General features: G+C 36.5%; 1 protein-coding gene across 3 annotated transcripts in view; it reads right to left on the reverse strand.

The window, feature by feature from the left end:
• The window catches only part of CSMD3 (CUB and Sushi multiple domains 3), a 641,503-nt gene that overhangs the window by 476,155 nt on the left and 148,032 nt on the right, over nt 1-17,316 (reverse strand). For all 3 annotated transcript variants that reach the window (XM_021388208.1, XM_021388207.1, XM_021388206.1), the window contains exon 4: nt 11,923-12,117. In XM_021388208.1, the coding sequence (XP_021243883.1) occupies nt 11,923-12,117 (195 nt within the window). The remainder of the gene's footprint in view (nt 1-11,922; nt 12,118-17,316) is intronic.

Raw genomic sequence — 17,316 nt, forward strand, 5'->3', positions numbered from 1 at the left:
GGGGTTGGAGCAGGCAAGAAGGGTTTTTGCTTGCAGCTTCGGGCCCAGACTTGCCTCCATCTGCTCTTTTCCTTTGTGTTCTTGCCTCCAGCCTTGCAATTTTCTTTCCTTAACCCGATATGATACAGGCTGCCTAGGGTTTCAACACAGGCTTGCCTTGAGTTTGTGTTTTTTTCTTTGAAATAGCTTGTTTGTGCATGGGTGAACTGTGGTTTCCCTGCTCCCTCTTTTTGTCCCCCATGACACTTTTTAATCTATATGCTTCATCCTGTAGTCTGGCCACAAGGCAGAGCAAATCATCCACCTGCTCACACCTCACACAGCTGTTCTGACTGCTGACCCAGGAAGCCAGTGAGAGGCTCATGTGCTCTGCAGAGCTGGAGGTCTGAACTGCTACATGGTTGCATTGACTGTTACTTGGTTGCCTCAGAGTACTGCTGGATGAAAAAATGAACCTGCTGGCAAGTGCACTTTCACCTCCAAAAGTTAACTGTCCTGGTCTGCTTCAAAATAACTGTAGCTAGCGTGTCAAGGGGAGTGATTGCTCCCCTCTAATCTGCTCTCATGAGGCAACACCCAGTATACTGCCTTCAGTTCTGGGGGCCACAGCTTAAGAAAAACACGGGCTCATTAGAATGAATCCAGAGAAGGAATATAAAGACGATCAAAGATCTGGAGCACCTCTCCAGTGAAAATAGGCTGAGAAAGTTGGGGTTGTTCAGCTTATAGAAGAGGAGGCTACAGGGTGATCTTATAGTGGCATTTCAGCATTTAAAGGGAGCTTACAAGAAAGGAAAGACATTACCAAAGTGTACAGCAATAGGACAAGAGATAATAGTTTCAAAATAAAAGAAGGTAGCCTTAGATTTGATATAAGGAAGAGAATCTTTACTATGAAGGTGGTTACATACTTGAGAAGGTTGCCCAGAGGAGTTGTGGGTGTTCCATCCCTGTAAGTGTTCAAGGCCAGGTGAGATGGGGCTTTGACTAATCTGATTTAGTGGAAGGTGTCCCAGCCCTTGGCTGAGGGGGTTGAAACTAGATAATCTTTAAGATCCATTCCAACTCAAGTCATTCTATTTATGATTCAATGATTCTGTGATCCTCAGGGTGCTTCATCAGAGAATATTTTAAAATATCACTTTTAAGACATGCTACAGATCTGAAAACTATCTTAAGGAGTAGAAACATTGCTGTCCTAATATTTAAATAAAACATCAGCACTCCCACCAGTGAAGCTGAAAGACAAGATTCATGTTCCATAAGAAAATCAGTAATCATTGTTTAGGTTAATGAAGATACATCCCTGCAGAGTATTACAATGTCATATTAGAATTTCAACAAATAAAACTTTTGCCTTCCTGAAGAACTACTATCAGTCATATTCTTGGGGTAATATTTGAAGGGGTTTAAAGACTTCATAGAGTCTTTTGTCTTCTGGATGTTAATTACAGCTGCAGAATAAGTTCATCTTTGCAGGGTGTTATTTGAATTCTAGCATTCCCACAATTTAGTTTATATCCAAGTAGAGACTAACTTCAGGCAGAAATTGAAAAATATAAAGAGTATCACCATTGAACAAGACCTGTACAGGCTGGAGAGTTGGGCAGAGAGGAACCTTATGAGATTCAGCAAGGGGAAGTGAAATGTTCTACACCTAGGGAAGAATAACCATATGCATCGGTACAGGTTAGAGGATGTCCTGCTGAAGAGGAGCTCTGCAGAGAAGGACCCGGGTGTCCTGGTGGACAACAAGCTGACCATAAGCCAGCAGTGTACTCTTGTGGTCAATAAGGCCAATGGTATCCTGGGGTGAATTAAAAAGGGTGTGGCCAGCAGGTTGAAGGAGGTTCTCCTCCCACTCTACTCTGTCCTAGTGAGGCCACGTTTATACTACTGTGTCCAATTCTGGACTCTCCTGTTCAAGAAAGACAGGGAACTTCTAAAGAAAGTCCTGTGGAGGGCTAAAAAGATAAATGGAGACCTGGAACATCTCCCTTATGAGGAAAGGCTGAGAGACCTCAGGCTATTCAACCTGGAGAAGAGCAGACTGAGCGGGGATCTTACCAATGTTTATAAATATCTAAATTCTGGGAGTCAGGTGGATGGGGACAGGCTCTTTTTGATGTATCCCAGTGACAGAACTAGAGGCAATGTGCACAAACTGGAACACAGAAAATTATATCTGAACACAGTGGATACTTTCCTGGAGGGTGACAGAGCACAGGAACAAGCTGCTCAGAGAGGTTGTGGAGTCTGCTTCTCTGGAGATATTCAAAACCCACCGATGCTTTCCCATGTAACCTATTCTAGAGAATGTGCTTTAGCAGGAGGGTTGGACTAGATCATCTGCAGAGGTCCCTTCCATCTCCTATGATTCTGTGATTAAGCCATAATTTCAATATTCTGAGGAAAATATACTAGTCTATTTAAAAATTCCTGGCAGGAAATGCTTTTGGATTAAGCAGTTCAGCAAATGGTGCTAATGAACCTGGGATTTACCAATAATTACTTTTGAAGTATCCCAAATTATATTACAAGTGTTATGTATGCTAATTGACAATTAGAAAGGATTTATCTATGAATAGCACATAGTAAATAAACCCAAGCAGAATGTTAGATTGGAACAATTAGGAAGCATAAGCAAAATTTACTAGTCCAACTGGAACTGAGCTAGAGCTTTGTGCTTAACAGCTGACCCTTAAAATAGTCTTTAAAAGTTTCTAATAATCTTGACAAGTATTTAGCTTTTAATCTCAAATAAAAGACTGTATTTTGATGGAATTAATCTTTCAGTATTATATTTTGATGACTGTACTTAATGTACACATTACAAAAACTTACAATTTAGATTGTTTTGAATTATCAAACTAAAATGCTATTTTACTTTTCCAAGCTACTCCTTTCTATTCACACATCATAATCCTTCAGAGTACTCTTCCCCTATTTCAGTAGCAGATATAATTCTTACTGTTATGTGGTTTTCTGTGAATGTTTTGGAAAATAATCTCAATATTATATATGAACATGATTGATGCATCATGTACTTCTAAGTCCTTGTTTAAGAAAATTCTCAAAAAACAGGAGATAAAAACAGTGTATACAGCTTTTCATTAATCCCTCTCACTGACTTCCAGCTGCTCACTCTAAGCAATCCTAATGCCCAGTCTTGAACATTACTATGGGCTCAGGTATTTTGATACTCAATAAATTTGATTTTCTTCAGTACTTGGTTAGTTTTCTTGAATTTGGTCTTTCTCTTATTCTCTTCGTTACCAACATAAATTGTTACAATATTATTTGCTCTTAAATATTATTTTATTGGTATTTTTTCCTCAAACGATACCATCATAGAAACATAGAATCATAGAATGGCTTGGGTTGGAAGGGACCTCAAGAATCATCAAGCTCCATCCCCCCTGCCACAGGCGGGGCTGCCAACCTCCACATCTAATACTAGACCAGGCTGCCCAGGGCCCCATCCAACCTGGCCTTGAATGCCTTCAGGGATGGGGCATCCACAGCCTCTCTGGGCAGCCTGTTCCAGCACCTCACCACTCTCATAGTAAAGAACTTCCCCCGATATCCAATCTAAATCTTCCCTCCTTCAACTTAAAATCATTTCCCCTTGTCCTGCCATTATCTACCCTTTCAAAGAGTTGACTCCCCTCCCATTTGTACGCTGCCTTTAGGTACTGGAAGGCTGCAGTGAGGTCACCCTGCAGCCTTCTCTTCTCCAGGCTAAACAAGCCTAGCTCCCTCAGTCTGTCTTCATAGGGGAGGTGCTCCAGCCCTCTGATCATCTTGGTGGCCCTCCTCTGGACCCTCTCCAACAGCCCCCCATCTTTGTTGTACTGGAGGCCCCAGACCTGGATGCAGTACTCCAGATGGGGCCTCACAAGGCCAGAGTAGAGCGGGACAGTCACCTCCCTGTCCCTGCTGGCCACCCCTCCTCTGATGGAGCCCAGGCTACCATTTGCTTTCTGAGCTGCAAGAGCACACTGCAGGCTCATGCTCAGTTTTTCATCCACCAGGACCCCTAGGTCCTTCTCTGCAGGGCTACTCTCAAGGATTGCTCCTCCCAGTCTGTATATATGCCTGGGATTCCCCTGGCCCAAGTGCAAAACCTTGCACTTTGCTGTGTTGAACCTCATTAGAATCACTTGGGCTCACCTTTCAAGTTTGTTGAGTTCCGTCTGAATGGCATCTCTTCCTTCCATTGTGTCAGATGCAATATAATGCATTGCTAGTTCTGTCCTTTTCTTACTTTTGTGGAAGTTATGTCTCCAAATGATCCCTTTTTCAAATAGTTAGATACTTCTTTCTTCTTCTAAATGTAATTTCTTTTACTTGAAAATAGTTCTGCTATTTTCCTTGGTCCTAGGTATACTGTTTGGAGATGCAACATAAGAGGCATCTTTTCTAAATTAAGGTCACTTCACTGATGAATGCTGATTACTTTAATCCAATAACATTTTTAATCTGAACATTTTTATTATACCAGCTCAAAATCTGCTCACTGCTAGTGTTAGTTCTTAGCTGATTTTAGGACAGCTGTCCTTAGTACTGATATAAATTAACAGAATCACAGAGTCACAGAATGGTTGACATAGGAAGAGACTGCTGGATGTCATATGGTCCGACATACTTCATCATGCAGGGTCACCCAGAGACATTTGTCCAGGACCATGTCTTGGCAGTTTCTGAAGATCTCCAAGGAAAAGACTCCACAGTCTCTCTGGTGAACCTGTGCCAGTACTCTGTCACCCATACAGTAAAGATGTACAGATGGAACCTCTCGTGTTCCAGTTTGTGCCCATTGCCTCTTGCCCTAGCAGGCTGTTTGAAATTTTTAATGAAGCAATGATAAGAGGGTTGGCCATAATAATCCACCATCTGGTGAATGGCAAACTTGTCCACAGCAGGGGGGTTGGAACTAAATGACTTTTAAGATCCTTTCCAAACTAAGACATTCTATGATTCTATTAATTTGCAATGTCTCAAAATCGATTTTTGTTTTTATCTCTGAAAATTACCTCTGTCATTGGTGTTCAAGTCATGGGAGTTCTTGTATATCTTACATACAAATTCATTATTCTAAAAACTAAGTTCATAGGCTTCCTTTTCTACTTTTTTTTTTCTTTTTTTCTTTTTTTTTTTTAATAGAAGAGTATTTAATTCACGTTACACAGCTGCTCTGGGTCTTTCTCCAAAACAAGTTATACCTATTTATAAAAAGAAAATTGTTTCAGACAAAACTGTTTTTTCCCTATGAGATGTAATTTATTCCTTCCCTTAAGTTAGCTCACTTTACTATCCCCTGTATATATTGGCAGTTCCACTAGTTAATGCACTGGATATCATCAAGTATGGTACTTTATCTCCTTCTTTGTTCTCTCCACACCCTACAAAGACACATTGTAACAAACACGACAAGACAGAATCAGCTTGTTTACTGTTTATATTGCTTGGTTTTATTTGCCACATTGTCATAAAGCCATTTACCTTCCTTCAAACAAATTTATCTGATCATGAAATGAAGATATTATTGTATGAATACTTCTTGGTAAGGATGTGAAGTTTAGTACTTTTTTTTCAAAATTCCTATTACTGGCATGTATAATCAGATATACTCCCTCAATAAAAGACATTGATGAGTATACGAGACATAAGCAAACTTTTATGCCATTTGAAAATGCCTTCTCTGAGCTAAAACTTACCTCATGTATCAGAATATATCCATGAAGCTATAAGCCATAGAAATTTATCAGTGATCTGCAGTTAACGCATTTTCTTCTACAATGAGTTCTGCACACACACACACAAAATGAAAAATAGCAGAAATATTTTGTTCATGTAGAAAAAACAGCTACAGTCAGTGGGCCAACACACTTTCTGCCTCCAATAAAATGTCACTTCAAACAAATGTAAAAGCAAAGCCTTTTGATGGAATATATTCTTCAATATATATAATTAGGGTAGAATATGTTAAAGTGAAAAGACGAATTGTTGATAACTGAATGAATTTTCTTCAGTATTTCTTACTTCTTTGAAACATATTTGTTATATTCATTATATTATATTATATTATATTATATTATATTATATTATATTATATTATATTCATAATGAGCAAGAATATTCGGAAATAGTTGTTTTTGTCTATGGCCAATGGGAAGAAAAGTACTTTTCTGTGCATGCCAACAGGTAACATTTATGCCATTGCTAAACAGAGATCTAAAGTTCTATGAAATGATAATTTTTACTTTAGATGACATGAACACTGCCTTAGGTAGGTCTTTCTGTTCATTAACAATGAAGGCTAGCTTAAGCAATCAGATCTGGCATAAATACTGGATGTCTAAATGGGGATGATATTAATACTGTCAATTATCAGAAAATTTAAAAAAAAAAAAAGGAACACATATCTGCAAAACATTCTGAGATGGCAGTATACTATTTCAGCAGAACTTTTGAAAAAAGTTAAATATTCTTTTAAAAGTAATGGAAAGTTTCTACTAGACAGCAAAGTTGTGATCTCTTGAACAGTATTTTAATAGTGACAGATAATTTTTAGCTACACTTACAGGCAATGATTAAAATATTTTAATGGAGCTATTAAACGAATATAAATAAAAATATGTTCTTTGTAACTTTTTCAAAACTTCTAAAGAAACATTTTTGAATAAAATCTTGTACAGTATAATAACTACTTTGATCCTGAAACAGAAGTTTTAAAAATATGAAAGAATACTTCCTTGATTATGGAAGTAGTATAATCTTTATAAAATGACAAAATTACATATAAAGGTAACCTTATTTATTAACCTCAGTAAATTATTTATACTTTACTTCATTATGGAGATATTATAAGCTGAAAACATATCTCGGGAATGGAAAGCACTATGATAAACCAGCTATCAAGTTTCACTGTTGAAAATAACCTCGAAAAAACTAATTTGTCAGGGAAGAAGACTTTATTTAAAAACTAATCTCAGGTTATCCACAGCATAATTTAGTTTTCTTTTTAGTAAGGTATTTTTTGCATTTCTAGTAAATGAAATAGAAAATTCAGGATTTTAATTAATGTCAGATCTTGTAGATAGTATGAGAAAAAATCTGTGCATTTGAACTATGTTCACTGAGAAACAGCATACGAAATAAAGCAATTGTTCAGCATGTGCATCAATTTTCCAATATGATACTATAGGGTCATATTAATATATAGTATATTTATAGTATATAGGTTGCCCTGAATGTTGTCTCCTATTTATTTCCATGGAAATTAAAGCAGATACAAAGAACACAATAACATTTTTTGACAGAGCAAATTATTGGCTGCAAAACACTATTTTTCAAAGTAGTCAACACCATTAGCTATTTGTTTTTGCTGTTGATGAACAAGAGCCTGCATGTCGTGCTTGTAAAAGTATGCACCAGCAGAGGTGACTCACTGTTGCTGTTGCCACTGCTGATATGCACCACCCACAGCCTCACTGTGCTCACATCCACTGATTGGTCTCCATAAGCTCTCAGCAAGCATCGATGAATGACAGTGGTTGCAATTTTTTCTGCAAGGAGGAATTCAGTGACACACCTTTGCTTCATATGCACTTCTGTGTCAGATGCCATTTTGTCAGACTGCCCCTCTGTTCCTGTTTGTTGCATGGCAATAAATTGTAACAGAATATTGGCTGGAGGATTCAATCTCTGCTGCCATACTACCAACATCGACTTTCGATATTGTGGACCAACATAATAAAATAGGAGGTATTACTTTCTTAGCAGCCCTCCTAATACTGTGTGTGTGCATATATATATATAGTGTATATAATGTATATATAGCTTATACTATTTATTATAGATACTGTAAAGAAAAAGGAAGCTGATGAAGTACACTTTTTCTTCTTGAAGAAACACTGGTAAAAATTGTGGAACTTAAAACATACAGGTATCAGTGTTATGCATCAGTTTTAAACCACACACATATAACGGCCTCATATACAGAGAGTATGATGGCAATATGAGGTGGTAATATGAGGTACTATTGATTTCAATGAAATTCCTCTAACTGCAATATCAGGCTGTAAGACATAAAGCATGAAAACACAAGATTTCTCCTTTGTCTTTCCACTCTCTTCTTTCAAAGTGAAGACAGTGTAGAGGAATGATCTAAAAATATTACTCTCAAAATTTATTTGTCCTGAATGGCAACAGGCAAATAGTGATAATACACACAGATGGTCTAATGACTTCTATGAGCTTAACTCCACTGACATCTAAGCAGTCTATAAGTTCAGAGTTTTTCTAAATTCATTTCTCATATATAAAAAATTTTAAATTAAGAATTTTTGTTAGTACAAAATTATTAATAAAGATAGTATAACATTATGCTGTTTTTTTTTTCTTCTCTATGTTATTATCACTAAAAAAATCAGATAATACCAGGTCGTGGCATTGAAATATCCTGCTTTTCTCCAGTTCAACTAATTATAGAGAAACGTGACCAGTCTAGGAATGTCTGGGAGAGACCTTAGAGACCTCACCATCTAGCAAATTACAGTAATCAAGTTTTTTGTTTTGAAAAACTAATTCTTACACATATAGTCTCAAAAGTACATACAGATTCGCTCATTTGCCTAAGGATTCACTATTTTAAATGTAATGACCATTGGAAGAGAGCAATAAGACCTTTATCTAAAGGGAAGCTACAGGAAAGAAGCAAACAGAGTCTTTAGCAGTGTCTGTGGTGACAGAACAAGGGGAAATGGTTTCAAACTTAAAGAGCATAGATTTAGGTTGGATATAAGGAAAAAGTCTTTTACAGTGAGGATGGTGAGGCAATGGAACGGGTTGCCTAGAGATGTGGTGGCTGCCCCATCCCTGGAGACTTTCAAGGCCAGGCTGGACGAGGCTCTGAGCAACCTGATCTAGCTGTGGATGTCCCTGTTCATTGCAGGGGACTAGATGACCTTTAAAGGTCCCTTCCAACTCTAAGGATTCTATGATTCTATAATTTATCTGAGGAACTCTTTAAAGATGAGTGTTTAATTAAAGAGAGTCTCCATGGCAAACAAAGAGAAAGAGATAAGAAGCTCATTACTGGGTAATCACCTTTAGCACCCTCCTGCAGAATTCTGTATTGTATAATTGCATTAGAAAAAATTAGGGCAAATCTATTAGAATGGAATCTTAATGGTTTCTGCATTAAATGTAAACCTAGATGTTTCTGATATTAAAGAGAGTCACAGAAGAAACTACTGAATGTAATTAGGAAAAATTTACATTGAAATCAGAACAAAAAAAAACCTTAACATTAATTTTGTGCATTAAGCCCTTAAGCCAATAGATCTCGTGTTAAAACTTAAATCAAGAATCAAGTCACATTTATGGGCTATGTTTCAGGAATTAGTAAACACCACTCCTAAAATGTGTACCTTACTACTTTTATTTTGTTTTGTTTTGTTTTTGTCAAGCTTTTATTCCTTAGGTTCTACAGTGCTGTCTATGTTAGGGAACTCTTCACCCTGAAAAAATATTGTCTTCCCACAGAAGTTTCTAAACCATATCCCCTTTTTTCACATACAGCGCCAAGTTTGACTTCTTTCTCTCTCTAGAAAAAAAATGGCAATTTTGAAAATTAATATAACTTGCTGCCCCATTTTCTGAATCCTTTCTGATTTGTCATCTCTATTTTACTCTACAGATTTTGAATCATGAACAAGAAGAATATTTGCTTTTTTAATTTGTATGTGATAGTCTTCTGCTTACACTCTACATTTAATCACAGGACAACACTGGGAGCATGCCATTCCAAACTTGCACTGTGCATTTTCACTTTCCCTTGGATTAAAAATAAAATCTATCAAAATTGCTCCAGAAAAAAGTTGCAATAGAAATTTTTATTTACGCATGTTCCTCCAAAAATAACACCCCATACTTATTTCCCTGGAAACTATAGCAGATACAGAGAACATAATAAAATTATTCTTAGCAAAAATATTTTTCAAAATAGTCACAATCATTTGCTATGCATTTTCGGCAGAAATGACCAACAGACTACATGCTATGTTTGTAAAAATATGTGCTATTGGAGGTGACACAGTCACTGTTCCTGTTGCTGAAATGCTCCACTCACAGACTCACTGTACTCACATCTATTGTTTGGTCACCATAAACATTCATCAAGCATCCATGAATGTCAGTGGTTGCAATTTTCTTCATGTGGAGGAATTCATCTGCACGCTTTTGCTTCATACATACTTCCACTTTTACAACAATTTGTTAGACTGCCTCCCTGCCACTACCTGTTGCACGGCAGCATGGCACCATGTAACGGCGCACTGATGGAAGGGTTCAGCCTCTACTGTCATACCACCAGTATTCACATCTGACATAATAAAACAGGAGGCATTACTTCCTGAGCAGCCCTTGTAATACTGTGACTGTGATGAATGACTGACAAGTTTAATCACCAGGTTCAAGTCTCTCATCTTCTTCACTTCAGGGTACAATTTTTAATGTCAATTCATTTCAAAACTGGCAGATCAATAATTTGAAAAACAGTCTAAGGTGAAGTTTATTAACCTTCAACATTCTTAAAAATGTAAGTTGTGTCCAAATTAACATATTTCTATCAAATAATTTCCTGAAACATAATTTGGATTTACTCTTTGATTGTATATATTTCTCATTATTAACTAGCATTTTACTGGAATGTATGAAGGGAAGAATCATCAATGATTTTACTAAAAAATAGTATTATTAGCAATAATTTTGTATTTTTTCCAAGATCATGGAAAAGCATAGTAAAGCCAAGAATAGGAAACAATAGAATGTTATTTCCAATGATACGCGTTCTCATATCTAATTGTCTTCTTGTGTTTCTTGCCCATCAGCTCTAACTTAATATATATTTTTTGATCAGAATTTTATCTGGATGTTAATTTTAGTGTATATGTTTTTGTTGGATCTGTTTGACTGAGTCAAATGCTTCATACAAATCTAAATGTTATATTCTATAATGTTAAACCTGTAACGTTAACATGCTTGTCTGCTATAACAGCACTTCCTCAAAATACTTTCTCAGACATATTTGGTTGCAGCAGTAATGATTGTTCCATTTTATAAACCTATCTCCTTTCACTAATGCAGTTAGTTTTCTCTTTAAGTCTCAGAAAATAAGATTTACCTATATAACATAATGCCTATTTGTAACTTGAATAAGTTACAACTTTAACCTATGATATTTTTTAGAACGTTAAGTGAATATTCTATGACATATGTGAATATTTGTTGAATATATCCATAGTACATAAATACATGTAGAGTACATAGATCTATTGTATTTATACAGAATACAATATTCTGCATTAAATGATCTCTTTTCTAACATATTAGATTGCTAATCTTCTATTATGTTAGAGTACATACATACAAATACACACATATTGTATATAGGGTATATTTTATATACCCTATATTATATATTGTATATATTGTATATTATAGGGTATAATTTGTCTGCGAAGAGTTGTGGTATTTCAAACTTCTATTTACTCAATATCCTGGTTAACTGACAAAAAAAAAGTCAGTTTTAGGAAGTATAATATATTCCTAATTTACATTCCCTCAATTGTAAGCATATATTCATTTTCTAGTTATTATTAGATTTCTAATTCTGAAATTTAATTACATACATCTACAAAAAAAAAAAAAACACCATAATTTTACTAGGATCATTGTTGAAGAATTAGCACAGATATATACAAATACTTCTGCGAGAGAGAAAAAAATATTCAAAAATAAGTTCTTTCTTCAATGACAATCTAAAAGTTAATAGTTAAAAGAGACATGTTAAGTCATTCAGATCAATAAACATAATGTATATATTTGAGAAGATTACTGTAGAATATCTCTTACCTCTGCAAATAGGAACAGGGAAGTCCCACGATGCTGTATTCACAGAGTTAGCTATGCAAGTAAGCTGAGGGTGGCCATCCAAAATATATCCAGTTACACAGCTGTATCGGACTTTGTCACCAACATCAAATCTTGTACCATATAAGATACCCTTTGGTGGGACTCCTGGGTTGCCACAGGAGCTACTCTGCAATTCTAGAGAATAAATATTTCTTATCACTTACTATGCTTTAGTAAGTCAATATTCTACTGTGCTTAAAGATACAGAAAATGTAAATTAGGGTAACTTTGGTCAGATAAGGTATTTTAATGCCTATTTTTCAGCTCTAAGCACTGAAAAAAAAAAAAAAAAAAAAAAAAAAGCCTGTCTTAGTCTACTGAGCATCTGTTTATGTGACCAAAAATAAAAAAGTAGAACATTATGAGAAAATAATCACAAGGTTTTCTTTAAGCTCCAGCTACAGACACTTATACTTCTCTTAATCAGTAGCAGAGACTCTCACCACCACAGACTTATATTCAGCATTGCCCCATCCCAGATGCAGAATCCAGCCCTTGTTGTCATTAAAATTCATGCAGTGAGTGATTGCTTAGCCTTTCAGTTTGTCAAGATCTCTCCGCAACTCCTCTCCACCTTGGAGGGAATCAGCAGCTCCTCCCAATTTAGTGTTATCCATAAATTTACTTAGTATGTCTTCAAGTCCTCTATCCAGGTTATTCATGAAAATATTAATGATGACTCTTTCTAAAATGGATCTCTGGTGAACCCCAAAAGTGACTGGCTGTCAGACTGATGTAACCCCATTTACAATAACCCTTTCAGACATATGCATCTGCCAGTTGCTCACCTATTGCATTATGTTTTTTGTCTAACTACAGGTGGGACATTTTTTCCAGAAGGATACTGTGAGAAACAATATTGAAAGCTTTGCTGAAATAAAAAGAAATCAATCAACTGACTTCCATTGTCTGACTAGATGGGTAACTTTGTCATAAAAGGACATTAAGTTTGTTAAACAGGGCTTTCCTCTCATGGGTCTGTGTTGGCTGTGACCAATGACTGCATTGTCTTTCAGGTGTTTTTCACATGCATTTGATGTATTAACAGCAAACTTCCAGAATTTCTGTGCAGATCTTTAGGGTTAACAAAACAGCCTTGGTATCTGCTCTGCCTGCTTCTACATGTGAAACCTACTGCCCCTATTGGAGTTAGTGTCTTTTGCATGCATTAAGAACAACCTTTCACCAATTCAACAGCAATGATTTTGTTCATGCTAGCATATTTTTATTTATTTGTTTTGTTTTTCTTCAGTTAATGAATACCCACACAGCACTTGAACCGGTTAAGTATGCATAGATCAAAGAGCAAGGAAAGACACAGTTAACAATGCTTTGAAACTTCTAACGTGAACAACACAGATTTATGAAAACAGAATGAAAAAAATCCCTTCCCCTAAAAGTCACTTTTCTCTTGTGTAGTAACTGAAAAACAAAAGCTCTTCTTCCATGACATAAACAGATTTCTCACTTCACAGTGTAAGTTCAAGATGAAAAGTTATCATTCTTAAATTCACTTTTCTTTACAACAGTAATAGAAATATCAGTTTGATAACCAAAACCAATTGATAACCAAAATTTTCCCTGAAATTTTTCTTTCTACAATTTATATTGTTCAGTCTGAAGAGACTGTCATATTCTCATATATATTTGTAAATAAGTAGGTAAGAAGAACTGTGAGAAAGAAAGATATTTTCTTTTCCTAAAGGAAAACAACCTAAAATATCCTTTTTTTTTTCTTATTTGCTCTTCCTTTATGAACCAATATATTTGAAATAGTAATAACAATGAGGGTCTCCATTGTTCACTAAAGATAATTCAGCTAGTTATATTGCATGCTTTCATACATATTTTTAAATAAATGACATAATTTTGATTTTTTTCTTCCTTTTGAAAATATTTTCATGAAATAAAACTGCAGAGAAACTTGATTTACATGAAGTAAACTTATTGAGAGTATAAGAATATCTTTTAAAAGTGTGTTCTGAGGGAACTTTAAAGGTAGATTTTGATACTGAATCTGATTTTGTTGCTAAGAAAAAAATGAAATAATCATTGCATTTTTCTTCTCTTCGCGTTTCTATTTGCAGCATTAAAGCCATATGCTATTTTCATAGGAACACATCAGTTTCAGCAGTAAGTAAATTAGATCAGTGTTAATATAATGCTTCTACAAGCAAGAGAACAAGAGCAAAATGAACAGCAAAAAATCCTCCAGGATATGTGGAGAATGCAAGTAATAACCGCAGTAGTGTAGCAATATTGATATTGTGAACATGACAAACGGAATACAAGAAATGGTCCAGGGTTTACAATATGTTCATGTCACATGCATTACACTTTTCTGAATACCTGTTGAAATCAGGTGAAGAAATAGAACAGCATTAGAGAGCTGAAAGTTTGCATAAGAAGACAATGGCAATCAGTACCTCTTCCATATAAGTACACATTCCAACACAAAAATGAAGCTTCAAGTAAACTTCAGAAAATGTGGATTAAATCTGACATCTCCCCATCAAACATATTACTAAAGTGTTACCTTAATAGAATGACAAAGCAAGTAATACCGAATACTTAGCTAGTAGAGTTGTACAGTTTTAACAGCACTAGTCAACCTTAATTCCCAGTCACAACTGAATCTGGTCAAGCACATAAAAGGGCAAAAGGATTCCTGAAAGTATCTTCGTAACAAAAGGAAGACTGGGGAAAATGTGGGCCCTCTCCTGAAGGAAACAGGAGACCTGGTTACCCAGGACAGTGAATAGACCAAGGTACTGAATGATAATGAACTTCAGGAGTCCCATGTCCCAAGAATCAGATTAAAGGGCTGGGGCAAATAAGATGTACTCTTGATGTAAGAAGACTAGTTTGGGGAATACTTGAGCAAACTTAACATTTGAAAGTCCCTGTACTCTGATGGGATGCACCCACTAGTGCTGAGGGAACTAGCAGATGTGATTGTGTAATCTTTGCTCAATCATGGCAATGGGGAGAAGTGCCCAAAGACTGAAAGAAAGCAAATATCAGTCGTATCTTCAAGAAGGGCAAGAAGGAAGACCCAGGGAACTACAGGTCACTCAATCCCTGGGAAGATGACAGAACAGCTAATCCTGGAATACATTTCCAGGTACAGGAAGGAGAAGAAAATTGTCAGGAGTTTTCAACAGGGATTCACTGAGGGGAAGTCACAGAATCACAAAGACCAACCAGATATGTTTCCATAATGAAGTGACCAGACTTTTGGAGGAGTGAGGAGCAGTGAATATTGTCTACTTAGACTTCCATAAGGCCTTTGATACTTCCTCCCATGGAGAAACTGTTGAAGGCTGAATGAACAGGCAGATAACTGAATCAAAAACTGACTGAATAGGTGGATCCAGACGGCAGTGGTCAATGGTGCAAAGTCTAATTGGAGGCCAGTAATGAATGAAGTATGCCAGGGTTCAGTGCTGGGTCCAGTCCTGTTTAACACCTTCATTTATGATCTGAACAATGAGGTAGAGTTCACTCTCAGTAAATCTGCAGATTACACAAAACCTGGGGGAGTGTCTGATTCCACAGAGGGCTGTGGACTCTGGGATCTGCATAGGCTGGAGAGGTGGGCTGGTAATCTCTGGAAGTTTAACAAAGAGAAAGACAGTGTCCTGCACCTGGAGAGGAACAATCCCAGGCACCAGTACCTGCTGGGGATAACCCAGATGGAAAGCACCTTTGCAGGAAAGGACCTAGGAGTCCTGGAGGACACCAAGATCCAGGAATGTGTACTTGGTGTATCCTTACTGCTAAAGAAATGCTAATGGTACTGTGCTCTTGTCTATATTAGGCAAAATATCACCAGCAGGTTATGAGAGGTTACCCTTTTCTGCTAAGAGAACTGCATCTGGAGTACTGTGTCCAGTTCTGGAAACACTGGGACAGAAGAGACATTCAGTGTACTGGAGAGAGTCTAATGATGATCAAGGGACTGGAGCACCTCTCTTATGTACGGATGAGAGGTGAGACTACTCAACCTGAAGAAGAGGAGACTTCGAGGGATATCTCATCAATGTATGTAAATACCTGAAGGGAGAGCGCAAAGATTAAGGTAGACTTTTCAGTAGTGCTTGGTGCAAAGGCAAGATACAATAGAAAGAACTGGAAGACAAGATGTTCCTTCTAAACATCAAACATACTTTACCATGCAGGTGCCAGAGAACTGGTAGAGTTTCCCTAAAGAAGTTGTGGAGTCTCGGTCCTTGGAGATCTGCAAAAGCCACTGGACATGGTCCTGGGCAACTGCTTGGGCAAGGGGTTGTACCAGATGATCTCCAGCGGTTTCTACCCACTGTAACTACTCTGTGATCCAGTGATTCCCTTTACTGATACTTGTGTTTGGTATTTTAAATCTTTATCTGCATGAAATCCCTGTACAGCTTCTGAAAGCACCAGTTAGACTTCAGTTATGGCTGGAAGGTAAGTTCATGTGGTGGATTGAGGAAGATCATAAGAACCTACAGGAAGTTTTGGAATGGGAGCAGAGTTGGTGATAAGAACATGTCACAGAGCCAGCTCGATCTACACTGTTCTGAAAATATACAACCTAACCAGCACAGTGCCAAGACTGATGTACTGTATCTGCCACATATGGTAGTTATTCAGCTTTCCAAGAGGACAAAGCCCACACAGATGCACCCTGCCTGCCATGCAATAACTATGTAGATAAATTCATATATACATCATAATGGGATTGCTCCTTTGAGACTGCAGTGATTCTGAGCTCTTTTTCTTTTTCTTTTTTTTTCTTTCTTTTTTTTTTTTTTGCATTGCTGTGTTCTGTTGGTAGCTGGGAAGAGGCTGCTGTAATTACAGAATAAAGATTATTTCAGGACTCAGTATAATCTAAAATCAAAAATCAGCCTAAATTCTAAAACACATCAATATTCTTTTATACATGTTACATGGTATCTTACAGACAACAGTTATCTGGAGAATTTACAGTAACTGAAATACAAAAAACTAGCTGAATTTAGGAAAATGAATTTTATGCATTGAAGGAAAATGTCATAACACAAGAAAGTTGCGTAGCATCATATATGGAGTGTTTACACAGAAATTTCATAGACAAAAAGAGGTACACAAGTCAAATGAAGTTCATTAGTTTATACTTATATATTTATATATAATTACTATTACATACATTTGAGGCAAAAGGATCATTGTATTAACTACCTGCTTTTATTTTTCTAAAAGGACATAATCTCTTACAATGAAATTTCAGTTTGGTTTCCAACATCATTGTTGGTACAAAGGATTCTTTAACATTTGTTTCGGAAAACTTGTTTACAAATTTAAAGCTGT

Source organism: Numida meleagris, chromosome 2, assembly GCF_002078875.1.
Source record: "Numida meleagris isolate 19003 breed g44 Domestic line chromosome 2, NumMel1.0, whole genome shotgun sequence".
NCBI classification, from domain to species: domain Eukaryota; kingdom Metazoa; phylum Chordata; class Aves; order Galliformes; family Numididae; genus Numida; species Numida meleagris.